This window comes from Pygocentrus nattereri, chromosome 14 (assembly GCF_015220715.1).
Source record: "Pygocentrus nattereri isolate fPygNat1 chromosome 14, fPygNat1.pri, whole genome shotgun sequence".
NCBI classification, from domain to species: domain Eukaryota; kingdom Metazoa; phylum Chordata; class Actinopteri; order Characiformes; family Serrasalmidae; genus Pygocentrus; species Pygocentrus nattereri.
This window is the reverse complement of record NC_051224.1, coordinates 28891957-28918621: the sequence shown is the minus strand read 5'-3', so window position 1 is coordinate 28918621 and position 26665 is coordinate 28891957. Positions and strand designations below refer to the sequence as shown.

At 38.7% G+C, this 26665-nt stretch overlaps 1 protein-coding gene across 4 annotated transcripts in view; it reads right to left on the bottom strand.

Annotated features, from left to right (window-relative positions):
* Window positions 1-25527, bottom strand: part of LOC108431926 (caskin-2) — a 70579-nt gene extending 45052 nt beyond the window's left edge. For 3 of the 4 annotated variants that reach the window (XM_017705415.2, XM_017705416.2, XM_017705417.2), the window contains exons 1-2: window positions 25210-25527; window positions 23162-23663 (exon numbers count right to left, since the gene is read on the bottom strand). In XM_017705415.2, coding sequence (XP_017560904.1) covers window positions 23162-23255 — 94 coding nt within the window. In that variant the 5' untranslated portion in view covers window positions 23256-23663; window positions 25210-25527. The remainder of the gene's footprint in view (window positions 1-23161; window positions 23664-25209) is intronic. The other variant, XM_017705418.2, reaches the window with a different exon arrangement.
* Window positions 25528-26665: the final 1138 nt, after the last annotated feature.

Below are 26665 nucleotides of genomic sequence, written 5' to 3'. Positions count from 1 at the left end.
AGTATGTTGGTGCCTCTGCTCTGTCACAGTCTACACGTTGACATGGCTTTGTTCACGTCACCCTTTAACAGCCTGTGGCGAAAGCCTGCTAACTGGAATGTCAGGGCAGCATAGCTTACTTTATTTGTGTAATATCAGCCATCCTCATGGCTGCAAAAAAATGCATGCAAATGCAGCAAAGAATGTCAACATGGACTGTATGCAAAGAATCAAGTGGAATCCAAGTCTGAAGAAAAGTGGGCTGGAAGCTTAGGCAATTGGTGCTGAGTTTGAGATGGCAGATGTAGATCAGAGCTCTACTGCCATGCAAGAATTAGTACAGCATGACTGTAGAGGTTTGAGGCACTTGTAAATAAGGAGTGGTTTTGTTTTTGAGGAGGGTGTGGTTACACATGCACATCCAACAAAAATATACCACAAAATTCCCTATAGTAAAATTTCCAAATACCCACACATACACAAAGAAAATCAGGAGGAGTCTCTGGAAGATTAGTATGAACCTTTTTTATGACTAGAAATCTAACTTGTGCTTGGACAAAGTGGCTACAACTGGTGACAATGCACAAAAATACTACTGTTGAAATCTAAAGGGTGAAAATACCTTTACTGTCTTGTGTACCAGGTTGATGTTTTGCCTGAATCACTATGAAGTCCATAAAAAGACAGAAGAAAAAAAAAGGATTAGGGTCAGTTCATCCACAGTAGAGCCAAAGAAAGGGAAGAAAGTGTTAGAAGGATGTATAAAGTCTGCTTACCTTTCCTGATTTTATTTACTGAAATCAGAAAAGGCTGATATATTTTCTCTTTTAAAAAGACATACCCTTTATTGTGTTATATTTTCAACTGAGGCACATTATCTAAAAGTATCATACAGTTCTCAAACTGTCCACATTGCAAAAAAAATTACACCTTGGCTAGTGAAAAATACCTTAAATCTAATGTATCTAATAATTTTGAGAAGAATTTTATCTTGCAAAACTGTCTTTATTCTTAAAGCAGTATTTTAGTAGAAAAGTGCAGGTTCAGGTTAAAGCTTGAGGTTCAAGCTGAAATCTGCATTCCTAGCAAGCATGCTGGCAAGTTATGAATTATATATTAAGGCTGTACTATGTAACATTTGTTAAAATTGAAAGAATCCACATTACTGAGTCAAAGGGGGAAACAAAATCTGCTAAAACATGGTGTTTGCACTGCTGCGAGTCTCTCAGTAAAGCCGAACAAATTCTACATTCAATACATTAAATTCTAAATTCTACAGTTGTCAGGTCGGATTTGGCATCAGTGTTTCAGACCATCAGACATCTTTACATATCAACGTCACATGCACAGACTCATAAAGATGGTCCAGCTTGATATGGTCTAGTTACCTGAACAACGCGGGTGGGGGTGTTGTTCACAGTGCTCAACTGTACGATGTCCAGTAGGCCTCTGTGGCATCAAACAAATAAATGTAAAACTGAAGAGAACCAGTTGTTCTAACAATTTATCTTACCCATCGAGTGGTCCTACCGAGCATGGACACATCATCAGTATAGCGTAGTAACTCAGTATGTTAAACTTTTCAGTGTATTTTTAATGTTAATTCAGTACAGACTCTGCTTAATATTACTATTTACCCTTTTATAAGTTGATCATAATATCTTTATTATTCTTTGAATGCCGGTAGCATTTTCTGTTGTTTTAGCTGTAAAGCTAACATTAGCTGGCTAGTTCACTATTATCAGCTTTCACTATTATCAACTTTGCTATCCACTTTTGCTTCAGAATTCATCCTCTACTGTTTGATAACCCAGACTAGCCATTATTCTCTGATAATTTCCAGTGCTACCATCTGTCTAGTATAAAGGGCCAATATACAATATACTTGGCTAACACTGTCTAGATAGATATCTGACTGAGTAGAGGTTTATATAGCTAATGAACAGATGTGCTACCCAGCCGTCATATGAACAGTAATGTTAGCTATCAGTTATCTGTGCTGAAACACATTTATTACTTTTCCCCTCAGGTATGAAAACGAGCAGTGTAGATTAATCTGCTTGGAGAAGAGAACTAAAGCACAACACACGTTAAAAAAATATTCTGCATATTTCAAGCAGTTAAATGCCAGAGAGGTCCTTGATGACATTTCTTGTACTCTGGAAGTGCAGAACATTCAGGTGATACTGGGCGAGTATTTATTTTATTAATTTCACTGCATTTGAAACCTTGCATAAAGAAATGCTACATTCTTTTTTAACAGTAATCTAGGTAGATTTGTTTATGGCTTTTATAAATGTTGTATCGGCATCAACAGAAATGTACATAAACCTTATCAAATATTAGCACTGCCCACGATTCTTGTATTGATGCGTACCTACATTCTGTAAAAATTAGCTTGCTCTCTTAAAGACTGCATCAATCTTTTTTCAAGATACAAGACAACTGAAAGTCAAATAGGGTTTGGAGGAGGCACATGTTTTGTATTAACTTTGCAATCAGCATGAATTAAAATTTTTAAATGTTAACAGACCATAAAAAGAGTCTGTCAAAAGACATCTAGCTTTATATGGCATGGGCCTGGCAGCCTGCATTTGCCACAGGCTGGGTCTGTGACCTCTGGAAACGTGTGCATGTCCAAACCATACACATGCCCTGAGTTTTTAGGTCTTTGAGACGTACCCAGGTTTTTAAACCTAGGTCTTTAAAGGTCTTTACAGCTGGAGGGAAAAAAATGAACTCCTGAAACAGAGGGAGGACGTTGTGTCCCAATAAATCACTAATATAAGTGAGAGAGAGCATGGTTTTTTTATTAGAGAGATGTAATTTGCAGTTATAGCCCACAGGGTGTCTGTCTGTGTCTGTGGAGTCCCACTGTCAGAGTGCCAAAAGTGCAGATTGTGGCTGTGTCCATTGCTGAGCTGCGGTCAGGCTGTGTTATAGAGCACTGAGCAAGAGCCCAGACTTTCATCTCTGTGCCAACTGACAGTGCTCAGCAGCTGCAGGGCAGGCCACTGAGGAGCAGAGAGGCCCCAAGGATCAGCAGCACCGCCATATACAAACGAAAATACCACAGGAACACCAAACACAGCTTTTGTTTTAGGAGTTTAAACACTCAGTAAATACTCTTTGGTCTTCATGCTTTTTGTGTCGGGAACTTCACTCAGAAAACTTATACTGGGTTGCAAACTAAAAGTAAGTAAAGTCGAAGAAAAGAATGAATGAGGGCTTTGTTCACTGTGTGAAATTAAAAAGGTTCAGTTGCATTTAGTAAATTATGTATGTGCAGCAGACAAGCCCCACAACTATAATTTGATAAGCAAACCATGAAGAAGTTATGGAGGTAGTTAGAAAACAACTTGTGAGCCTGGTTTGCTTAGACTGTAAAGTTACATAGAAATAAAAGACTGGCCGTGTGAGTTTGGCTAAGTGGATAGTCACATTTGTCCAAATTCTGCGAACAGGTTTCTCTTGGTAGTAGGCGCATCACTGGTTACATAAAATCCCAAAATTAAAAGCTAGATAAGCAAATGCAATACAAGTAATGATAATGATTAAATCATAATCTTATTACATTCATATACATTAAAGTTTAATATTTTTTTTCCTTCCATATGTGGACAAAAAAAGAAAAAAGCACATTAAGTTCACAATAAAAGATCTCAAACTTGCATTGTCATTTCATTATTGATTAATTATTGATTAAATATTAAATCATGACCATGGCACAACAGAATCAAACATAATTCAAATATATAAATTTCAATGCTGTTTCTATATCTTGATTAAGTGCCATTCAGATTACAGATTCAAGGCTGGGCCAACTGCCTGGCCTCCAAAAAAACCTCTTTGTAGACACAGCCAAGCAAAATTAGAATTAGAACAAGGGGTAATTTTCTTTAACCACATCATACTATGTCACTGAAGGAAACCGAATAGAAAGGCAGATTTTGGCAAAAAGGGAAACGTAGCTTATTAAATTGGAAATACTGTTTGACCAGAGGAGGATGGGTCTCTCTTCTGAGTCTTCGTTCCTCCCAAGGTTTCTTCCTCCAGTCTGAGGGAGTTTTCTTGCCACCGTTGGCTCTGGCTTGCTCACTGGGGGATATATTTTGTAACTATATGTTTTAAACTTCTGTAAAGCTGCTTTGTGATAACATCGTTGTAAAAAGCACTATATAAATAAACTTGAATTGAATTGAATCTGTCCCAAGCATGGTGCTTTCTACTAAAGCCAACTGATTTGAACAAAAGTGTTGCTGGCATCAACGCACTTGAGACGGTGATAAAAATAGCCCAGCAGTAGTGGCTGAGTGGGGATTTTTAGGCATTTCAAACTCATGCAGTCCCACATCACATCATACTCTTTGACCACATCCTTACAAAAATTCTCTCTTAGTAAGTGAAATCTTATATCTTTTCGATATATCGAATATTGCTCATTATGATGTTGTAAGAATATTCAATGATTATTCTTCATATTTCTTGGTTCATTTTGGTTTTATCCAATGACACTGACTTAATCATTTTTAGTTTGCTTGTTTTCTACAGTATTTTTGAGATAAGTAAAATTACCTGCCAATTTCAAGTTGACAATCCCAAGGTTATATTTTATAAAAAGGGTAAGATGCAATGTGATGGCTTACATCACATCTGCAATACGTGATGGCTTCTGATGTGAAAATTGAGAAGAGAGGAATATTTAGCTTTTAGGCTTAATCTGAAACACATGTATTTGCAGCAGCAACAATGATTTAGAGGTCAATCACAGTCTTCTAATGCTGATTTTCTTAATTAACTTCTTTACCCTAGTGTCTCTCTCTCCAGCAGCTCACAGAGGTTTAATCACATAAAGCCATCCAACCACCCAAGATAATTCAGAAGGGTAAGTGCATCAGCATGACTGCAATACTATGACCACGTCACTGATACAGTAGCTAAAGGGTGCAGAAAAATGCAAGCCAACTTAGGCCAACAACTGAACACAGTTCATTTACTCTTTAGCAGCTTAAAGGAACAGTTTACTGTCAAATCTAACTTGGAAAATTCTTACTTGAAACACAGTCGATCAGCCAAGACATGTTTGGTGTATTAATGTTGCTTCTTTAGTTGTGCAATGGAGCTACGAAGCTAAAAATTGTACAAGAAGTATATATATTACGTACATTTTTTTCAGGTGACTTGGATTTCTATTATATAAGTCTTGTGGCTCCATAATTAGTCAGCATATGTTATGATAAACCACATTTACTCAAATGTGATGACCAAAAATAACACTTTTTTCCTTCCAAAAGTAATACCTGCTCGTTCAAGATCAGCCAATACTGAGTACTGTACTATTACTAACTCTGGGCATTTATACATGTAGTTCTTTTTAAAAAAAACAAACTGAGTTACGTTAAAGTCAACCTGAAAGGGAACCGACTACAAATGACCTCAGTTCTTTTTGTGTTCATAATGCAAGTGAACTATAAAGAGGACTCCGTTCTTCTTCAGACCACTTCTTGCTCAGACCACAACTCCATTAGAACTCAGACCCCTTTCACACCGCTGTGTGCAGTACTCACAAAGTGGGGAGCTCCACCTGGTGAAAATCCAAGTCTGCAATGAAAGTGTATTTGAAAGAGCAGCGGTGAATTTTCTTTCGTTCAGCGTGTGATAGCAGCTTAAATCGATGTGAAGTGTGCCCAGCATGAGCCTTTAACACTGTTTAATCATGCGGCACTTGCATCTCATCACTTTAACGTGCCAGGGCTGCTGTCTGGTCATAGTTCATGGACAGGCTTTATCCTGAGCAGAACCTACCTTCTAAAATATTTTTGATGGCCTGTTTTTACCCGCTGCAGTGCTTGAAGACTGTGGCTGTTTGTGTACAGTGAGCCTCCAGGTCTCGAGAGGTGGTCTCAGTTTGGGCCATTTAGAGAGGTCCAAGTTCATTTGCCATATTCACACATGCATAGAAAACAGTGACTCAGTGATCAGTCCACTTAAGACACTGAAACGGCCCAAGCGTGAAAGCGCCCTATATTTAACCTAACTAGCTTATTTATGCAGTCTCACATAGGACTGTGATGGTATGGATTTTGTCCTATTACCGTGAAAAAGCAATGTATCCCTGCAGTAAAAAGTGTCACATTGGTACTTCGCTCCTCTCACAAAGGACTCCCAACTTTCATTATAAATAAATAAATCTCTTATATTTCATATAAATAAATATCTTATATTTCATGGACAGTCTCTGTCCTGTCTCTCCAGAACCCCTTGAACATAGGACAGACAGTCAATGAGGATACTTAACAATGATCACTGTGTTTATACTCCACCGATAGTCATAATGATAGTGGTGTTTGTTCAAAGTGCAAGCTAGTTAACTGCCTGGTAGAGAAGGTGGACAAGTTAGAGCTGCGTATCCGGGGTTTAATAAGGGATAGACAGCAAGGGTCACTGTTAGCAGCCCCGGGTACACCAGGGAGAGCTAGTACCCCCTCGACTCCGGCCTTAGAGCCCCCACAGCAGGGCGAATGGGTAACGTCTCGGCGGCATAGTCGAAAGGCTAAGGCTAATGCTACTGCAAAGGCCACAGCCAGCCCACCTGTACACCATGCTCCCCCAGTTCACGTGTCAAACAGGTTTGCCCCGCTCAGTGAAGCACCCGCTGAGGAGCCTGTTAAAGGTACTCTGGTGATAGGAGATTCTATCGTCCGGCACGTGAAATTAGCTACTCCTTTAGGGGCACCAGCGGCTAGAGTTATCTGCTTACCGGGAGCCAGAGCACCGGACATTAGTGGCAACCTTAGGCTGTTAGCAAATAGGAGATATTCGAGGGTAGTTATTCATGTAGGGGCCAATGATATTCGTCTGCGGCAGTCTGAAGTAACTAAGGCTAATATTAAAGAGGTGGTTAAACAGGCCCAGACGCTGTCCGAAGAGGTAATCTGTTCTGGCCCCATCCCAATGAGGCGTGGCGATGAAGCTTACAGCAGGCTTTCTTCGCTGAACCGCTGGATGTCCAAGTGGTGTACGGACAATCATGTGGGCTTTATAGACAACTGGCTAATGTTTGAGGGCAAGCCTGGTCTTTTAGGTAGGGATGGTGTCCACCCCACGCGGGATGGTGCTGCCTTACTTTCGTGCAGCATAGCACATAGTCTCTTAGTTAGTCGGCAGAGTAGCAGTAGCCTTAGAAGCTGCTGACAAACCGGAGCCGGGACCAGGCCGCAGACAGAGAGGCTTAACCGACCGTCTGTGAGCTGCAAAGAGACGTTACCTAGATACCAATGTATTCAGACTGTGTCTGTCCCCCGAGTCAAACATAAATGTCAAAAAACTCAAACAGTAAATCTAAATAACCTAACGTATATTAAACAATCATATCCAGACTGTAGCACTAGCACTTCAAAACTAAAGATTGGTTTACTTAACATAAGATCTCTAAATTCAAAAGCAGTAATAGTGAATGAAATCATAACTGATCAGAAATTTGATGTGTTGTGCCTCACTGAAACCTGGATTAGACCCGATGAATATTTAGCATTAAACGAAGCCACCCCTGCAGGCTATAATTATATACACAACCCCAGATCGTCCGGTAGAGGAGGCGGGGTCTGCATAATTTTTAGAAATTCCCTAGCTGTCAATCAGAAACACTATGATAATTTCACTTCTTTTGAGCTTCTTTACATCAATATAATTAATCCAATTACAAAACAGAATGCATTTTCTTTAATTAATATTTACAGACCACCAGGACCCTATGTAGAATTTTTAAAAGAATTTAGTGATTTCGCTGCAGATTTAGCAGTTTGTAGTGATAAAGTAATTATAGTAGGAGACTTCAACATTCATTTTGAAAAAGTTGATGACTCATTAAAAAAGGCTTTTGCATCAATTCTAGACTCAGTTGGTATTGCTCAAAATGTAACAGGACCTACGCATTACTGTAATCATACTCTGGATCTGGTTTTGACCCTGGGTGTTAGCATAGATAACCTAGATATTCTTTCTCAAACCTCAGTAATCTCAGATCATTATCTTATTTCTTTTAAACTTCATCTTAGTCATAATATACGTACATCCCCCAGCTACTCTATGAAACGTTCAATAACGCCCTTTACCGCTCAACAATTTACTGATAACCTTCCTGATTTATCAACCATAGTGTACTCTCCAGGTAACCCAGCAGAACTAGACAAACTAACTGATTGTTTAGAAAATACCTTCCGGTCTACTTTAGATGGTGTAGCACCACTTAAACACAAAAAAGAGAGACAGAAAAAACTTGCGCTGTGGTATAACGACCAAACTCGTACTTTAAAGCAATTAGTACGAAATTTTGAGCGAAAATGGCGATCAACCAAACTGGAAGTATTCCACTCTGCTTGGAAAGACAGTATTGTTGAATATAGAAGAGAAATTAATAAAGCCCGCTCAGAGTATCTGGCCTCTCAGATCGAGATTAATAAAAACAACCCTAGAGTTCTCTTTAGTGTTATTTCTAAACTGACTAAAAATCAGGCAGGTACTGATCCTCAGATTCCAGCAATCCACACTAGCAATGCTTTTATGGACTATTTTGATAATAAAATCGAAAATATTCGGGACAAAATTCAACAGATAAATAGCACATCTTGTCTGTCATCTGGTGTGGCTGATATAGAACAAAATCCAGCTACCGAAGTCAGGTTGGAAGTTTTTAACCCACTACATCATTTAGAACTGGAGAAAATTATCTCCTCATCAAACTGCACAACCTGTACACTTGATGCAGTTCCCACAAAACTATTAAAACAGGTATTACCAGACATAATTAAACCACTATTAACAATAGTAAACTCATCATTAAACCTGGGGTATGTTCCCAAAGCCTTTAAACTAGCAGTAATTAAACCTTTGTTCAAGAAACCAAATCTTGATCCTAGTGTACTATCTAACTATAGACCTATTTCAAATTTACCATTTATTTCTAAGATTTTAGAAAAGGCCGTGGCCCAACAACTTGGCTCTTATCTGCAAAGAAACCAGATCTATGAAAAATTCCAATCTGGATTTAGGCCTCATCATAGCACTGAGACAGCTCTAGTTAAGATAACAAATGATCTGCTTCTTGCCGCTGACCAAGGCTGCGTTTCTTTACTGGTACTTCTTGATCTGAGCGCAGCTTTTGATACAATAGATCATAATATCCTCCTAGAAAGATTAGAGAAAATGGTCGGTATAACTGGAACTGCCTTATCGTGGTTCAAATCATACTTGACCGATCGTTTTCAGTTTGTGAGGGTAAATAATATACCCTCCAATTATACAAAGGTTAGATATGGAGTTCCACAAGGCTCTATCTTAGGACCGTTATTATTTACGTTATACATGCTCCCCCTGGGCAAAGTTATTAGAAAACATAGTTAATTTTCATTGTTATGCAGACGACACGCAGCTCTTCATATCAGCCAAACCTGATGACAAACAGAGAATAAAGAAAATGGAGGATTGCGTAAAAGATGTGAAATCATGGATGTCACACAACTTTCTTCTATTAAATAGTGATAAAATAGAAGTTCTTCTATTAGGCCCTAAAGCTGCTAGAAATAAATTATCACACCTAATGTTGAATCTGGCCGACTTCTCAGTCACACCTGGTTCAACAGCTAAAAATCTTGGCGTTATCATAGATTCAGATCTAGCATTTGATAAACACATATCTAATGTTACTAAAACAGCTTTTCTACATCTCCGTAACATCACCAAGCTAAGAAATGCTTTATCCTTACATGACGCAGAAAAATTAGTACATGCCTTCATTACGTCAAGGCTAGACTACTGTAATGCGCTACTGTCAGGATGTTCTAGCAGTAACTTAAATAAACTTCAGCTAGTTCAAAATGCTGCAGCCAGGGTCCTTACTAAAACTAGAAAATTTGACCATATTAGTCCAGTCCTATCAGCTCTTCACTGGCTTCCAGTCAAATTCCGCATAGACTATAAAATTCTCCTGTTAACGTATAAAGCCCTACATGGGCTCGCTCCTGAGTATCTGAGAGACCTTATCTCCTATTATGAACCACCACGATTACTTAGATCACAGGGTGCTGGCTTCCTAGTAGTTCCCAAAATTCAGAGAAGCTCTGCAGGAGGAAGAGCTTTCTCTTATAAAGCGCCCCAACTCTGGAATAATCTCCCCGATAATGTTCGGGACTCAGACACAGTCTCAATCTTTAAGTCTAGACTAAAAACTTACTTGTTTAGTTTAGCTTTTGGTAGTTAATGTTAATTCCCTTTAGATAAGGCTGCAGATCCAGGGGTTCATGGACATAGTGAATTGTGGGTAAACTGAGATGCTGGTGCTGCTGTCACTCACTACATGCAGTCACTCAGGTTTGTGGACGGTGGAGTGGGTGAATGCCAGTGTCTCAGGGAGCCTCCGTGTCTATGTTACCTTCTGGCTCTCTCCCTTTAGTTAGGCTGTCATATTCAGACCTGCCGGAGTCATTAGTCACACTCTGATAATTTTTTACATTTTCTGTTCTTCATAAATCCAGTCTAAACTAATTCCTAAATCTTTCCTTCCTCCGAGTTACTGACTGTCCACCGGTCCGGCCCAATACTGATGGATGTCCCACCCTCAAGTCCCCCTGTCCCCCTGATTGACCAGACTGATGGAAGTTTCTGGAACGCAGCTTCTCCACTACAGATCACATCCAAATCTATATGAACTCTAATTGTTTCCACTGTTGATTATACACACCTGAATATATTAGAACTGCGTGGATGTAAAATTGACTTTTCAATGTTTAACTTATAAGTTGTCTGACCAGTGGTAGGATGGTCCCCCCTTTAGATGTGAGTCTTGGTCCTCCCGAGGTTTCTTCCTCCTCCAGCTCTGAGGGAGTTTTTCCTTGCCTCAGCGCTCACGGGGGTTCTGTATATTCTGTATATTATGTTCAGTGTTTTGTCTGATTCTCTGTGCTGTGATTCCCATTTTTGTAAAGCTGCTTTGTGACAACATCAGTTGTAAAAAGCGCTATATAAATAAATTTGATTTGATTTGATATGCCATCATCACACATCACATGCACACTTGTAATTTTCACCAGCCAAAAAAGATGATGGTAATAAGCTCAACCCCACAGCAGGCTGCATTTGACCGCAGTATTGCAGTAGTGTAGTTATTGTCACAGCCCTAGTTCCAGTTTTTAAATTTATTTTGGCAAAAGATGTGCTCCTTGTCACTAATAAAAACATATCAAGCTCGATACAGAAAACCATTCCAGATGCTTAAGTTTATAAATAATATTAATTATAACAATTAGTAGAAAGAAACATTTAACAACTGAAGTAAATGCAAAATAGTTTTATAATGCAAAATATTTCAAAATGGGGCTGAACAATATACATATAAACTTGCGGTTTTGTACTATGCATTTCGTTGCTTGTACTTCGGCTTAAGCAATGACAATAAATTGAATCCAATCCAATCCAAGCACACAGCAGCTTCTCAAAAAAACAAAACAAAAAAAAAACAAAAAAACACAGGCCTGAATGTTTCATACCACAATTTCTATTTCTGAAATCATTTGTCTCATATGTGTGTTTCATTTTCTCACGCTTATATCTGTGAGTGTCAAACTCCACCGGTGTTTAGTAAATAAATATTGAACACTAAAATTTGCAAGACCATGATAATCCAGAACCAGGATTTAGAAACAGTTCTATTTAAGCCTGTATGATCCATATCTACTTCTACAAACACCTTTGGTACTGATGCAGTTTTGTGCAACACTTACTGAGGTCTTTCACTTTCAGCAGACAAAATATTTCCAGGAACTGGTCTTACCAAATTGCATCAGGATGAGCAATTCGCAAAACAAAGCACTGTATAGCATGACGCCTAGAACTATGTAAAGAAAAAAGCAGACTTTGCAACGTGCATACAGCTTTCAGTTTCTGCTTTAAGCTATGGAAAAAGAACACTGACAGAATCTAATATTCACAGAAACTATGTGCTCAATAAGATGTTCTCTTGCATTCTTGTGGACTCAAAGTCCACAAAAATGTTTTTGTTTTTTTGTTTTTTTTTTGAGAAGCTACACTGCCATCATCTACTCAAAAGTGATCCACTACTTATGGATAAACGAAGATCAAATGCATACGTTTCCAAAAATACATTCATACAAGTCGTACGATTCATACGAGTTTGGCTGTGGTTTGTCATGAAAAGAGGATGACAACGCAATATTGAACCAGCTGGAAGCCGCTGACAGAGCCCATTTCACACTGCGCCAATAGAGCCCTTCATTTCAACATGTCACTCCAATTTATGTGACATTAAATGATGACAAGAGGGGAAAAAACAAATCATAATGACCAGCCAATCAAAAAGGTTAAACTGAAATGCGGTCCAGTGTGTGGTTGATACAGGAAAGTACTAGCATGGTTTCTTACCAAGGTTGCATGATTTGTTCTTTGTAAGGCTAAAGAAGGGAGTTCACTACAGGTTTACATTTACTTTTAAGCTTACCCAGAAACATCTACAGGCCTTCTGACAATAAAAGAATGCCACCTTACCACTTAAAAGGTTAGATTTATCACATAACGCTGCGTAAGTGGTGTGAAGTTGGTCCGAGTTCTAATGGAGTTCTGACCTAAGATCTCAAAGGACCAGGAAAAACAGAGTCCTCGTTATAGTTCACTGACACTGAACACAAAAAGACCTGAGCTCATTTGCAGTTGGGTTTCAGTTTCACTTTAATAGAACTCGGTTAATTTAAAAAGAATTACATGTGAAAACACTGTTAGAGAGTCATTCTGAACTAAATATTATTCCAAAACATGCATTTCAAATTCCTGCTTTTGTGTTTTTATTAATGGAATGACACATATACAGCTAATAGTTCTGCATGATCATATTACACAAAAACTTACATGTTTAAAGAGATGAAACGTGTTTCTTCAGAAGTGTGAAATGCACCATGTTTCTCTCTACAAAGTGCTGTGGTGTGTCTATATAAAAAGCATTCTTAATAAACTATGATGTAATGCATCAGAATGAAAGCACAGTGCAAGAAGGCATCTCTATTGCTTTAGATCAGCTTTGCTAGTAAATTATAATTTCAGACTTCTACATTTTTATCAATTCAATGTAGCCTGAAATGTTAAAACTATCAGATTTTGGGGTGATTTTTTGGGAAGATTTTTCCCTGATTTTCTCCCTAATTTAGTTGTCTCCAATTCCAGCCCCTAGATAGGATTCCCTCAGACACACGATACTACCAACGCTAGGAGGGTGAAAGCTAGCACAGACTTCCTCCAAGACCTGTGAAATGTTGTGACTGTGTTGAGCTGTTAGCAAGCAATGAGGGATGAAAAAGGTAGAGAACCTCCTGCTGTGAAAACAATTTGCAAAACAACTCTCCACAAAGACCACAATGCCAATATGAAAAAGACAACTGGAGCTTTCTTCATTTTAAACAATAACAAACAGCATGTGAACACACACAAAAAAAAAATTCAACATAAAACACAACAAAAATGTTGACATGTTGGCTGATCTACACAGAGTAAAATCCAGTTTGCTTGTGTTACTGAAGGAAAAAATGCATAGTGACTGAAGAACCTTCAAAATAGGCAGAATTTGCAAAAACAAATCAATATGACCAGAAGCTAACAAGGTTTAAAAAAAAGAAGAAAAAAAAAAGGTCCATTCTGATTTCAATCTGAGGACACACAAACATTTCCCTGTTCCCAGGATGAAAGGAAACTCACACCCCATCCTATGTTCGTAACAACATTTTCCTCCCATCCAAATCTTTCAGCTGTTTAGAAGAGATATAGCCCCCTCCTCTGCGAACTTGTCCTGAGTGAGTACACACTCCATGCACGTGACTGACCATATCCATCTGAGGCCCTTATGTGTACAGCACACTAAACCATTCGCTCAACATAAGGAATATAAGGTGAAAGTTTAACAGCAGGCAGACAGAGACCCGTCCGGTTTCTCTTCCATTTCTTGTCCCATCTTTCTCTATTCTTCTGTCACCAGCCAGGGTCTCATCCCTTCATCTCCATATCAAAAGCAAATAACTTTTGCTCTCAGGTGTGCCTTGATTTTTAAGTATTTTTTAGTGTAGTCTCTAACTAACATTCAGTAAGTTGACAAACTCAGTCTCACATACACGCAGCACCTTCTGCATGCGTTCAGATTACATTAACTGACAGAGCTAATGCCATAGGGAATGCATTCTGATATGCTGACATCATTCCTTCTAACCCTCCGAACAACCTCTCTTCATTCAAGTACACAATATTATGTCGCATTTAGCACAATGGCTGGCACACTCAGACTGGGAAGGACTCCAGAAAAATAGCTGTGAAACAAGAAGTCCAATGCAGCTGTGACTCATAAGTCACATTGTTCTGCATTCTGAGGCCTAGTTCACCCATCTTTCCCTTTCCTTGTGCCACTCAGTACTGCTTTGGAATGCCTTATCTGAAAAGTAGGACTAATTGATACAGTTGCTTGCTTTGCAAATTACAGAACAGTTGCAAACGGACTGGTTGAGGAGTGTTCTAGGTATTTTTCCACATAATAATTGTATCATTCTGCTGAACACTTTATATGGCAAGTTATGGCTATTGTGACCTACTGTACTTGCCGAGTCATAGCCAACAAGTTAACACACACCCACTCATATTCTTTTCCTTAAGAGCAACATGGCTGTGATTTAGTCAACGGAATGAACTGGAGGCGACTATTATAGCTATGATGCTATTGGGGTTAACACAGAGTAGTTTGTTTAGTTATTCTGCAATCTCAGGGGCAATGACAGGTTCAGAATGTGATGCAGTCCTTTTGTCACAGTCTTCTGCAGTCTGACCAAACAGGCTGCAGGTGCCACGTAAAGTGTCATTTTGTAAAGAGTCATTACAAAACAACCCGTGCTCAGTGGAATGATACAGTTCTTGTGGAAATAAACACATGGCATTTTCATAAGTAACAGCTAAGGTACAGCATTTAAGCTAATCAAATTTTGTCATTGCACTTCTCACTGAACCAATCCATGTTGTTTAAATTGTTAACAAATGAATTAAAATCACACCTGAAATACCTGAATTGCTTGTTTTTGTAGGTTTAATGCTTACATATATAGAAACGGTTACCAGCTGCTCACTTGTACTACAGCATTAAAAGCTGAAGTGGTATCCAAAACACAATTATGGTTGAAAAAATAAAAAGGTATAAAATGCATCAAAACCTAGCCTTTAGCATTAGTATGACATGTTCTAACACAAAAAGCTGTATGTGAGGAGAACTAATGAAAAATAATCAAAAATAAGTGCTAAAAAAGCAAAAAAGCTGCTAAGTCCTTGGAACAGTTCAGATCTGCAAATTTCTGCATATTTAAGGATTCACAGTTCACAACTAACAAACAACACAGACACTTTAGCACTGTTTTACTAAGAGTGTATTTAATTTTGACCCTACTAGATCAAATCACCTGATAAAATTTGTTATCTGAACTATACTCCTTAAAATACTGGGGTCAAAAATTTCTAAAAATTTGAGCCCTACAGCAAATCTGGGACCCTCTCCTAAGTCATGGAGTGCCCTGGCCATGTGCAGCAGGGTTTATTCATTAATTGGTCCACAGTGGGAGTGGCGGTAGGGTTCTGCTCCAGGGTCTTAGTGAATGCTGTGTGCTTTTAAATAGTAACTTTCCACTGCCAGCAACAGCAAAAAAACTGACTAAATACAGAAAAAAAGACTGAATAGACAAGCTGGATGCTAACTGAGCACATAGGCTACAACCTAGGAAGGAGGAAGTGGGAGCTGCACACACCCCTGTACATTGGTGAGACTGAGGTGGAGAGGGTGAAAACCTTCAATTCCTCACCATCCACATCAGTGAGGATCTCACCTGGTCTCACAACACACACCTCGTCATCAGGAAGTCCCAGCAGTGACTGTACTTTCTGAGAAGACTGAGGAAGTTTGGCATGCCAGCCAAAAATCTCAGCACCTTCTACAGGAGTACGATCGAGAGTGTTCTTTCCAGCTCCATCATGGTCTGGTATGGAAACTGCACTGCTCAAGACAGGAAGGCTCTCCAGCGTGTTATCAAAATGGCACAGTCCATCTCAGGAGCAGCCTTCCCCTCACTACAGGACATTTATCACGCTACGTCATCAGGAGGGCACACAACATCATCAGGGACAGTACACACCCCCAGCACAGACTCTTCACACTCCTACCTTCAGGCAGACGTTACAGGAGTGTGAAGTCCAGGACTACAAGACTGACCAGCAGCTTCTATTCACAGGCCATCAGGCTGGTGAATACCTCACTTACTACTCTTCCCCCATCCCGTTTTTAGAGCTTTTTTTATATTTTCTTTTTTATTATTATCTTTATATTTGATAAATGTAGGAACAGCAAAGTAAGAATTTCAGTGTACAGTGTAACTGCCAGTACTGCTGTGCATATTACAATAAAACTCTTGAATCTTGAACCTGTTGTATGAAGCACATTTTGTTCTTCTGCTATCACAATCAGGGCTTTAGTCATCGGTCACACAAACACTAAATGCTCATTCAAAAGTCAAAAATTGCCACCAATTTGAAATCTTATCATTCAGTTGCAAGCTAAAGGCTGGAGTCTGGTTGTCCACTGAGATGGTAGCAGGAATCTTATCTGCCATCCACAAAACAAAACATGCTAAGCAAGAACAAAACATAAGACAGAATGTGTGATTTAGGTTGTTAGCCAACTCACATACAAGTACAACACCTTCTGTGCCTTTTAAAATTCATTGTGATCAGGAATCCCTTATATCTTTCCAATGAATGAGAATTGTAAGATACAGCAGCAAACCTAGCATCACCTGTCAATCTGAAGAAAGACTGCAACAAAAAAGATATGGAGGTAGAAATTACAAAGTTCAAACAGAGTTCATCCACTTTACTTAAAATTCACTGAGAGCAAAATAAGGCAGTATTTACCACTGCAGTTTTGGGACAGCGTAGTTCATTCAATAAATCTCTGAATGGTTTTCCAAAGACGCCTGGCTAATCCTTCAAAATGGTCAAATATTCATAATTCTGACAGGAGGAAAAAGGTAAGAGCCATGTGTAAGAGCCATGCTTACAGCACAGTTAGAACACATGGCTGAGTTAGAACAGTTAACATTTTTGAAATGCTATTAGGAAAAACAAGGAGCTGCTCATAGCAATCATTTATCATTAACCAAAACCCACTCTCATATCAGTACTTATAAATTTTGATTCTACTTTTCTCAAGTGACTGATATAAAACCAAATAACTGAACTGATGTTTCTTTACTTTTTGTTATTCACTACACTTGTGGAACTGATCTCATGCAGAAACCTGCCTTTTTAGTTAAGTCAATCAAATATTTAGCACTCTAACAGGAAAGTTGACAAGTAAACACTAGTGGATGCTCTACAAAAGACAGAATTTCCCCATACTCCCTACAAGGCTTTAACACTTTCCCGTCAATGTACACACGCTCACAGTAAGAGAAATCTTATTAACCTCCCTTATTGCTCAGCTGTGACCAGAGTCTTATAAACCTTTGTGCACAAACTAATGAAAGAAGATGCAGCACTGTTTTTTTTTTATTTGGTGCTTTAACATCACAAAAGAAGAAACCACTACCAATATGACTTCAATGTACACTTACGCTCACTTAGTGAGACCACACATAAAATGAAACTAGTTTCAATAATGAAACACTCCCTCTGCAATGCTTTCGGCACTATGGAAAATAAAGACAAGTTGCTTGTTTCTCTGTTGTATTAAAATCACTGGATGCTAATCCTACAACATCCGATGCTCGACAGAATCTTGAAGTTCAGTAAAAATGCTAACATTCCTAAGATAGGACAGAAAGCAATAGCTGTCAAATAGCATAATGTCACCTGACGTTTTAACCATTCATTTACTTTGTATACATGGTCATAGACTACCTGACATCAACCCCACAATGCATGAAAAAGCTGTCTAGCTCCAGCAGTATTTTGAGATTTCAAGATATGGATGGCACAGTTTTCAGCGTAGATGTAGATTCGGTGTGTTTTAACAGAGCATTCATGCCTAATTCATAATGCTAACCAAAGCTATATGAAATCAGGTGGGCTGTTCTGTGGCCTGTAGCAGATGTCCCACTACAACCCCCAATCAGTGGGATCTTTACAGGCGCTTTGTAGGCAGACAGCTTTACAAAGGACTAATAAATGGGACACTGATGGGATGATAGGCTAGCGCAGCTCATTTATAACACCCTGTGACATGCTTTAATGAAAAAAGACATATGGTGACATCCCATGTTGGAGTAAAAAAAAAACAAAAAAAAAACACTCGGTTTTTCAGGGGGTGGTGTGTATGTGCGCACATTTGTGTGGGATGTTAAGCCCAATTCCCAAAGCATTATTTGTCCACTAAGGCAACAAGCTGTGAAATATCTGAAGTGTGCAAAGCACTAATTCAAATTCTTCTGCTTAAACTAATTTGTAGGATGTACCGTAAGCAAATGCTTTGATGCAGATGCAGAGCAGAAGGAAGCAGCTTAACTTCTAGGCTATGAGGAAGTCTGACTTTACTATTAAAGATATAATCTCTGCCATTACAAATGTATTTATTCTCATCACAACTCTGACACTTTATGTTCTTTGTAATCCTGGCCTTTAACAGTAATAAAAAAAACCAACAGGAGTCCCATGTCTGGAAACTGTAATAAAGCTGGAGTTACAAAGGCTTACCATGGATATAAGCAACACTACACCATGGCTAACCTTTTTAAAATGAATTCCCATACAATCCAAGCCTGTATTGCACTTCCATCTGTTGTTTGTATTGTAGCAAGGAAGAAACACAAAACAAATACTATTTCATGATGCAGTATTAAGCTCCTCAGCAGTGGAGGATATGAACATGGCAATATCAAAGAGACTGTACAATAAACGATAAACACTTATCTTTAAAGCTACCATTAGAACACTTTTGCTCCCTTTTCCCTGATTCCTCTTAATCTGTCTAGGCACCATCTGGGTCTTTTTTTTTCGGTGGGAGGGATAAACAAAGGGACTGTGAGATTGAAGATAGACCTGAGATAGCAGATGTCAAAGTGAATGGGTGGAGTTAGCATAGTTGAGAGACACAAGCCACGTTGTTTGTTGTATTGTGTCCTGTGACAATATGCAAGCTTAATGCAAAATGCATAAGGTGATGAATTAGGGAGGGTACAAGCTGTTACAAAGAGCCGGGGATAATCCGACAGGCCATGCTCGAGCAGGCCTCTCAGGGATCTGAACAAAGCTCCAGAGACTGTTGGCAAGATGCACACTGGGTAGACTAGTCAGCTGGCGAACCAGTATGTTAAAGTTTATGATCCATTATAGAGAAATTACAACACCTGCTCACCACTGCCACAAAGAACCCATCTATAGGTCTTGGTCTGATAAACAATGGATGAGTTATTGTAAGGCTTACTTTGTGACCCCATAACTCCTAGAAGTCTCTGACTATTTATAAACTCCTTAGCCTATAATAGCAGATGTGGCACTGGGTTATCTCACTGGCCTCCAGTCGGCCTTGAAAACAAATCAAGACACTTCACGTACTAAACTCAAATATCACAATAGTTCTTTGCACAAACACTGCAATGACCGATTCTCTTAAAGGTGCCAGAGGGTCTCTTAAAAGGTAGATGTTGGGAAAGCTCTCCAAATTATACAAAGGCATTACAAAAATGACATTAATCACAAAATTTACTGTGTAGCATTTTCAACATTAGTTAGAATATTAGTCTTTTATTTTATTTATTTAAACTGTTTCTGGTTAATAACATCAGGCCTCATGAACAACTGGTAAAAATTACCCTATTAGCTAACACAAGCACTTTTACTTACTTTTGCTTCAATTCATGAGCACTGGCACAAATATACAGCTAATTGATTAAAAAAATAAATTTTTCATGGGCTATTATAATATGGTATAGATAAAAAAATATGAGCTTAAGAGATAAAAGGTGGTTACTGAATCCAGTGTTCAAATTTGCTATAACTTCTTAACGCTTCTTGAACTTAAAACCTGATCTATACACACACACACACACACACACACACACACACACACACTTTCTAAGCCGCTTCTCCCTCAGGGTCGCGGGGGGTGCCGGAGCCAATCCCAGCGGTCATCGGGCAGAAGGCAGGATACATCCTGGACAGTTCGCCAGTCCATTGCAGCAGTACTATTTTGAACTAAACAAAACTTTGAGGTTTGAACTATTTTTAATAGTTTTTCAGCTCAAGATGTCAGTACTTTTTCTGCAGTGGATTAGCAGACATTTAACTAACCCAGTGGCTAACCCAAGAAAACTGGAACTAGAATACTAGTTTCATCTTCTGAAAACAAAAGCGCCTCTGTAATTATCACACACTAAAAGGGTCATCACAGAGGTAAAAAGGTAATTTGAATGTTAAAGTCACTCCAGGTGTTAAGAGTTGTACCTCTTGCCAGAACATGAGAGGACTGTAATGATAAGCAGCTAAAAGTAGAGGGATGTACATGAAAAAATGTATAGACCTGTGCCAGTAACAGAGTCCTCTTTTTCAGTTAACTGTGAGAAAAATAACAGCAACACAGTTGGTCTGGTACTTCTTGTAAGACAGTCCTCGGTACTGAGGCAGATGCTGGACTAAGCCAAGTCTTTTGTGAATAGAATATAACAAACACGCAGTTCGATAAAAGTTGTGGCAGCATAGATTTATTTTCAATTTGACCACAAAACTGTAATTACTTATAAAGAATGAAAATGAGACTGTCACATGAAATTTACTGTCTCACCTAATATGTGGGAGTAGAGACATGATTTTACTCATGTGTTTTTCCAGATATCTGAAGCTGTTTTGTATGAAATCTGACCTGGTCTAAGAATGTCCTATAATGTACAGTGTATCATAGAAGGCTTTATGTAGTCATGATTTCTGCCTGCTGTACTGAGTGCATTCAACCAGCACATCCACACAGCTGTGTTTCTACATGAATCTAATGTATGTAAGGTACAACAAATACCATATTTGGTAAGATTAAAATGAACACTGGCACAACTGTTCTGTTAGTGCAGTTCAATAAAGCAAGTGAGAACGCTGCCATCCAAACTGTGGTGCACACCAAATAAACAGACCAAGACCCCCTGAGCAGTTCCGTCTCAGTTTGCTTCAAAATAAACTCCTGTGCCACCCATTTGAAGGACAAATGCAATACAGACCAAAAGCAGAACAATAAAAAGTCATAAAGTCATAAAATCTGACTAATCAGTTGTGACTTTTTATTTATCTGTGTTACATGTCTTGGCATGCTTTTATGTACTGGTTGTTTACAATTTCGACAGCTTTATCTTCGGTGACACATGTAGTTGTTTAGTGTTCTGAATGTACTGATGATACTAACAATACTCTCAGAAAAGCATACCATGATGTCATTTATCACAGTAATGATAACACTTTAATCATACTGGTCACCCTCACCTACAACTCACTCTTACTGACCACATCACAGGGAGCATTCATACATTCAAACAAAGTGCACTGGTAATGGAGTACATCTGGCTCTCTGTATGTCATCATAGTGATGATAAAGAAGCACAGAACAATCTGTAGATGTTATCAGATCTTGTGCTGGCAAGGTGGTTCAAAACACAGCCCTGCTGCTCTTGTAGAACATGTACTAGGACTAAAGATAAAAAGTAGTAAAGCCTAATTGTAAGGGGGAGGTAATGAAAAGCCTGGTAGGAAGGACGAATGAATGGGGCTTTGGATTTCCTGGAAGTTAAATAGTGTGGGTTAATTAGAAAGCTGCATTTTAACTAAGCAGTAAAGATGAGTCACAAAAGCAGACTAACCTTTGAGAAAAACCTGCAAATTAAATAAACTTAGGCAACGGATTCTATCCTAGTCCTTGGGGTGCAATACATTGCAAATTTTTGTGTTTTCCCTGTTGGAACTTCTCAGTATTGGTCTGCATCATGTATGTTAGAGGCCTGAAGACAGAAACAGGCACAGTACAGAATTGACAATGAGAACTACAAAACTACACCAAAAAAAAAGTTTACCATTACCATTTCTGCTGCCATGTATATAAAACACTACTAGAGGTAGGACATGACTTACAATTAACTTAATTTCTGCAGATTAAAGACAGTGTAGCTCAGCATGAGGCAAGGCAGCTATAAACAACAGACATTTGTCTTTAATAAGCAGAAAAAGCAGCAATTTCCAGGTAATTGCCAAATACCAAGTAATTACAAAAGGGCTTACTTCAATTACCAAAACATTCATTTTAAGATTCAGCAAGTCAACAAGGAGATGAGTCACTGATCTCAAATTATGTCAGCTCAACTGTTGCATAGCAACCATTCCCAACAGACCATTTTAATTTCTACTTGGAATTATATTTTATTCCTAAAGAAGCAGGCACTGACACTGATTGTAATTGCCTAATAAACTGTACACAGACTAAACAAACTATAAGGGTATTTCTAATGAATTCTCCTCACTGCCTTAGCCCTCACCTATTAAGGCCATCTAAGGTCTTCCTGAAAGATCTACATTTTGCATATTTAATAAGATTAATCTAAAATTATGATAGTCAGACCCTCTAAGAAAACCATAGTGAAGAGGAAAACAGACAAATTTCCAAACTGACCACATTACTCCACAGACATGACATCATATCAGTTCAAGAGCAAAGCCATAATGAATTGCTGTTAGGATTAATACATAAAATGAATGCAATGCATACATAAAAGTAGATTCAATGTTTAATATATTAAGGGTGAATTATCCCTTGACCTGGATTTAGCCTAACGCTAGATTAAAGGCAATTTACTCAAACACCATTGACATCGCAGTTTAGCCCAAAACTAGGATTAACCATGTCAGTGAAAACAGCCCTAAGTGTCCACAAATGTGTGTGGCTACTAAAAGATTAAGAAGTTACATTCCCCAACCAGCCATGGGGGCCTAAATCAACTTACCCAGCCCTCTGTTAACATCTTCCACTATCAACACAGAATGGTTTAACCACTAAGAACTAATTGTGATTGTGTTATGACCCTGCATGTAAATTAATCCTGCACCAGAATGGCTTGTGCAGTCTAAGAAATATACTCACTGCTTCGGCTGCTCTTGAACTTGGCGAGTAGTTTCTGCGTGGAGAGCAAGTCACCATTCTTAACCGCCTGCAGAAGCTCCTGTTCCTTTCCCATGGTCCTCTGCTGCACTGAATTCTAACGGTGACCCACAAGAGTCCAACTCCTATTAAACCCCCATGTAGGGGTTTGCAGAGCAGCACAAACGTGTCCAACAATGCTTTTCTCCCTCACCCTATTAACTCCAGTAGTGGGGAGAGAGAGAAACAATTTAGAAAAGCACTGGTCAGAAAGATCTCTCCAACAATCACTGTCAAATCAGCACAACCAGCTACAGCTCACTCTCTGGCAAGGAACACTGAAGGCAGCAACAGGGAACATCTATTTCTCTTTCAATTCACTTTTTGGGTTTTTACAGCACTCCCTGATCTGATCTGCAGGTCTTGCTCTTGAGCAACTGGATGAAGCTTTGGTCACAGCACTGGGATGGCTGAAGCGGTGTTGTCTGGACCAGCAGGCGAGAACCTGAAAGAAAACAGGTGTTGATGTCAGAACACAAGACACAAGACAACCTCAGTGCTTGGAGGAAGTACAGCAACATCCTGAGCACAGCAGAGTTTTTTACGATTCTCTGATGCCAGCCATAAGGAGATGAAATAAGGCACCCTTGTGTACCACAAGAAAAGCAAAGCAGAACTCTTATTCAGGGGAAAAAAGGCAAAGCAAAGGTTGGGTTAACTAAAATTTGTTTTGGATTTTTCCCTCCAGTTTCAAATACCCCTCCCCCCCTTTTTTAGGGACTGGCACCATACCATACTTAGACAATTACACCTCCAAAAGGAAAAACATGTTCATGTTTCATATTTTGACCATCAACATACTTGCTAAGAATCTCTAGAGTCCTCTTGTTGGGTTTTTGTGCGTTTTTTTATTCATATTAATAACTGCTTCTTTTATTTAAGAGTACACCTCAAGTTAGCTGAACTGTTTGAGCATGCTGTGTTTTTCCCCCTAATCATAACCAAGTTACATAACCCCAAAGAGTTGCACCCCCCCCAAAAACCACACACACATACACACACACACACCCCCAGTAAGGCACACAGGGCGTAAGCAAAGCTGTCACTCCCAATAGCAGTGATCATGTCCTTTTCTCCCCATTCTTCCTAGACAAGGAACAGCCTTTTTGTACTTGTTTGTGTTGACTGACTGTTGTTATTTGCAATACATAACTTTTCACTTATAGTAGAAAGTACAATAGCGGATTAACAAAAACAATAGGAGGTGCCGAGAGGAAAAGATTGCAGGGCTAAACCTAAACTTAGCCTAAAACTGTCCTATGGAGATACTAAATAAACAATTTCACTCATTTTAGGCTATACTTCAGGCTGGAATATATCTAATATGAGGCATAAAAGTAGTCAAGGGTAATTGTCCAGAAGACTATTTTGTTGTAATGCAAGGTCAATAAAAATTGCTGGTGAAATACATCCAGTATTAGACCACCTCGAGCTCCGCAGAACGTCAAGGCATTTAGTTAGTTATCTAGATTCGACATCAAATGAATCAATACATTGGATGAAGCCTCACGTATAAACAAGACCTAGAGACATTTACTGGAAAACAGACAAGACTTCTAGGCTACGTGACAAAACAAACTATTTACAAGTCTGTTACGGAAAAACCTTGCATTGTTAACTTATAGTCTGAGTTAATGGTTCAATAACGAAGAGCTTTTCTAAATAACCTTTGCGCACTTTTCGGTTAACTTAAAGGTTCCAAAAAAGAACTAGTACGCCGTTGTAAATCACTTATTGCATTCGCGCAACCAGCTATGAAGGTTAGCGTTAAGGAGTAGCTCGTTGGGCTAAAGTTAGTCGTTGAGTAAAATTATCAGGCTATCGTCATGATATTCAACTTAGCAAGCAAGCTAGCAGGGAAAACCTAACCGGGCTCTGTCAGAACGGCATTTACTGTGGAGTTCTTTTCGCAAGCCTAAGTTGTAAAAAAGAAGTGGCTGATGAAATAATTTACTACAGACAGAAAAAAAGTACAGCTCTTAAAGTCTTACCGTTAAATTTGACCATGGATTAAGCTAACACCGACGTCAAACCCGTAGCTCCAGACAGGAGAGCTAACGTAAACGCATCCGTGATCCATGAAGTCCCTGCTCACTTTCAGCTGGAAAAGTAGTTCAAAGTCCAGGCAAACGTAGATCTGTCTGCATAAAATACACTCGACTGCGACTTTCTCTATGTAATGATTACCTCCGTATCCGGTTAAGATTAAATTATCTTTTTTTAATGGGTCAGCCTCGACTCCTCGTCGACGGGGACTACAACAGTATTCTTGGCAGCGCTCTTCTCCACCGCCACTCCGCCAGAGTCGCTTCAACTGAGCCCTCCTCTTTCCTCCCTCCCACCGCGCCCTTACAACCATACAACCATGCAATCAACAAGCCCACATCAGCTCTGCAGAGCAGGACGCTGTTAAAGCAGTACTTCAAACAGTTCCAGATGAGATTCTTCTCTCCAATATTAGACATGGGGCAAAGAAATACTTTTAGAAAAGATGTATTGCAAGTATATATACACAATATATACGTTTTTCGAAGGGATAAAGAAAAAAGTGTAACAGCTGTGGCTGTTTCTTACTACATGCTCATTTGAATGTTGTGGGCAGTGATACTACTACTAGATGCTACTAATTAGTTGTTTGTTTCTAAAATAAAACAGAAGGCAAAATGATGTTCCATAGACTTTCACTGTGCCCAGTTTTAGCCTAGAACTCAAGCAAACAAATGAATAACTAAATAAAATCTAATTCAATCAATCAATCAATCAATCAATCAATCAATCAATCAATCAATCAACCTTTATTTTGACTCGGAAGTACATTGAGGGCAACCCTCATTTTCAATGTAGCCGAGCATTTACAAAAACAGGGATTGACATGACAAAGAAAATAATAACTACATTTAATCATTTTAAATTAAAAGAAAATTTAAAATAACAGTGAATAAAAGATAAAAGTAGATAAAAATAGAACTTGAGATTTAAATGGTAAGAAATTAAGATCAAAAGTAGATAAGAAATTAGTAAGGTAATAATACAATATCACAAATTTAAAAAGTAATGATAAACTTAAAAATAAAATGAGAGGAAATAAATAAAAAGAGATAAAGAACTAAGGAGAACTAACACAAAAATAAAAGTTACGAATAAATATGATTAAGTAAAACAGGTACAGGCTGTCTGTGGTTTGATATTAAAAGTTTAAAATGACTGAGTGACACCAGTGAGCTGAGTTTTGGTGTTTCCTGTAGTGAATTCCACCTCACTGGTGCACTGTGACTAAAAGCAGATTTTCCCAGTTCAGTAAAAACTCTTGGTACCTGGCAGCTGGTCCAATTACTAGAGCGAGTCTGATAATTACTGTTATTTGTATTCATCAATGAAGTGATATATTCTGGCAAATGACCGGAGAGTGTCTTATAAATAAAAATCAGCCAGTGTGTTTCCCTTCGT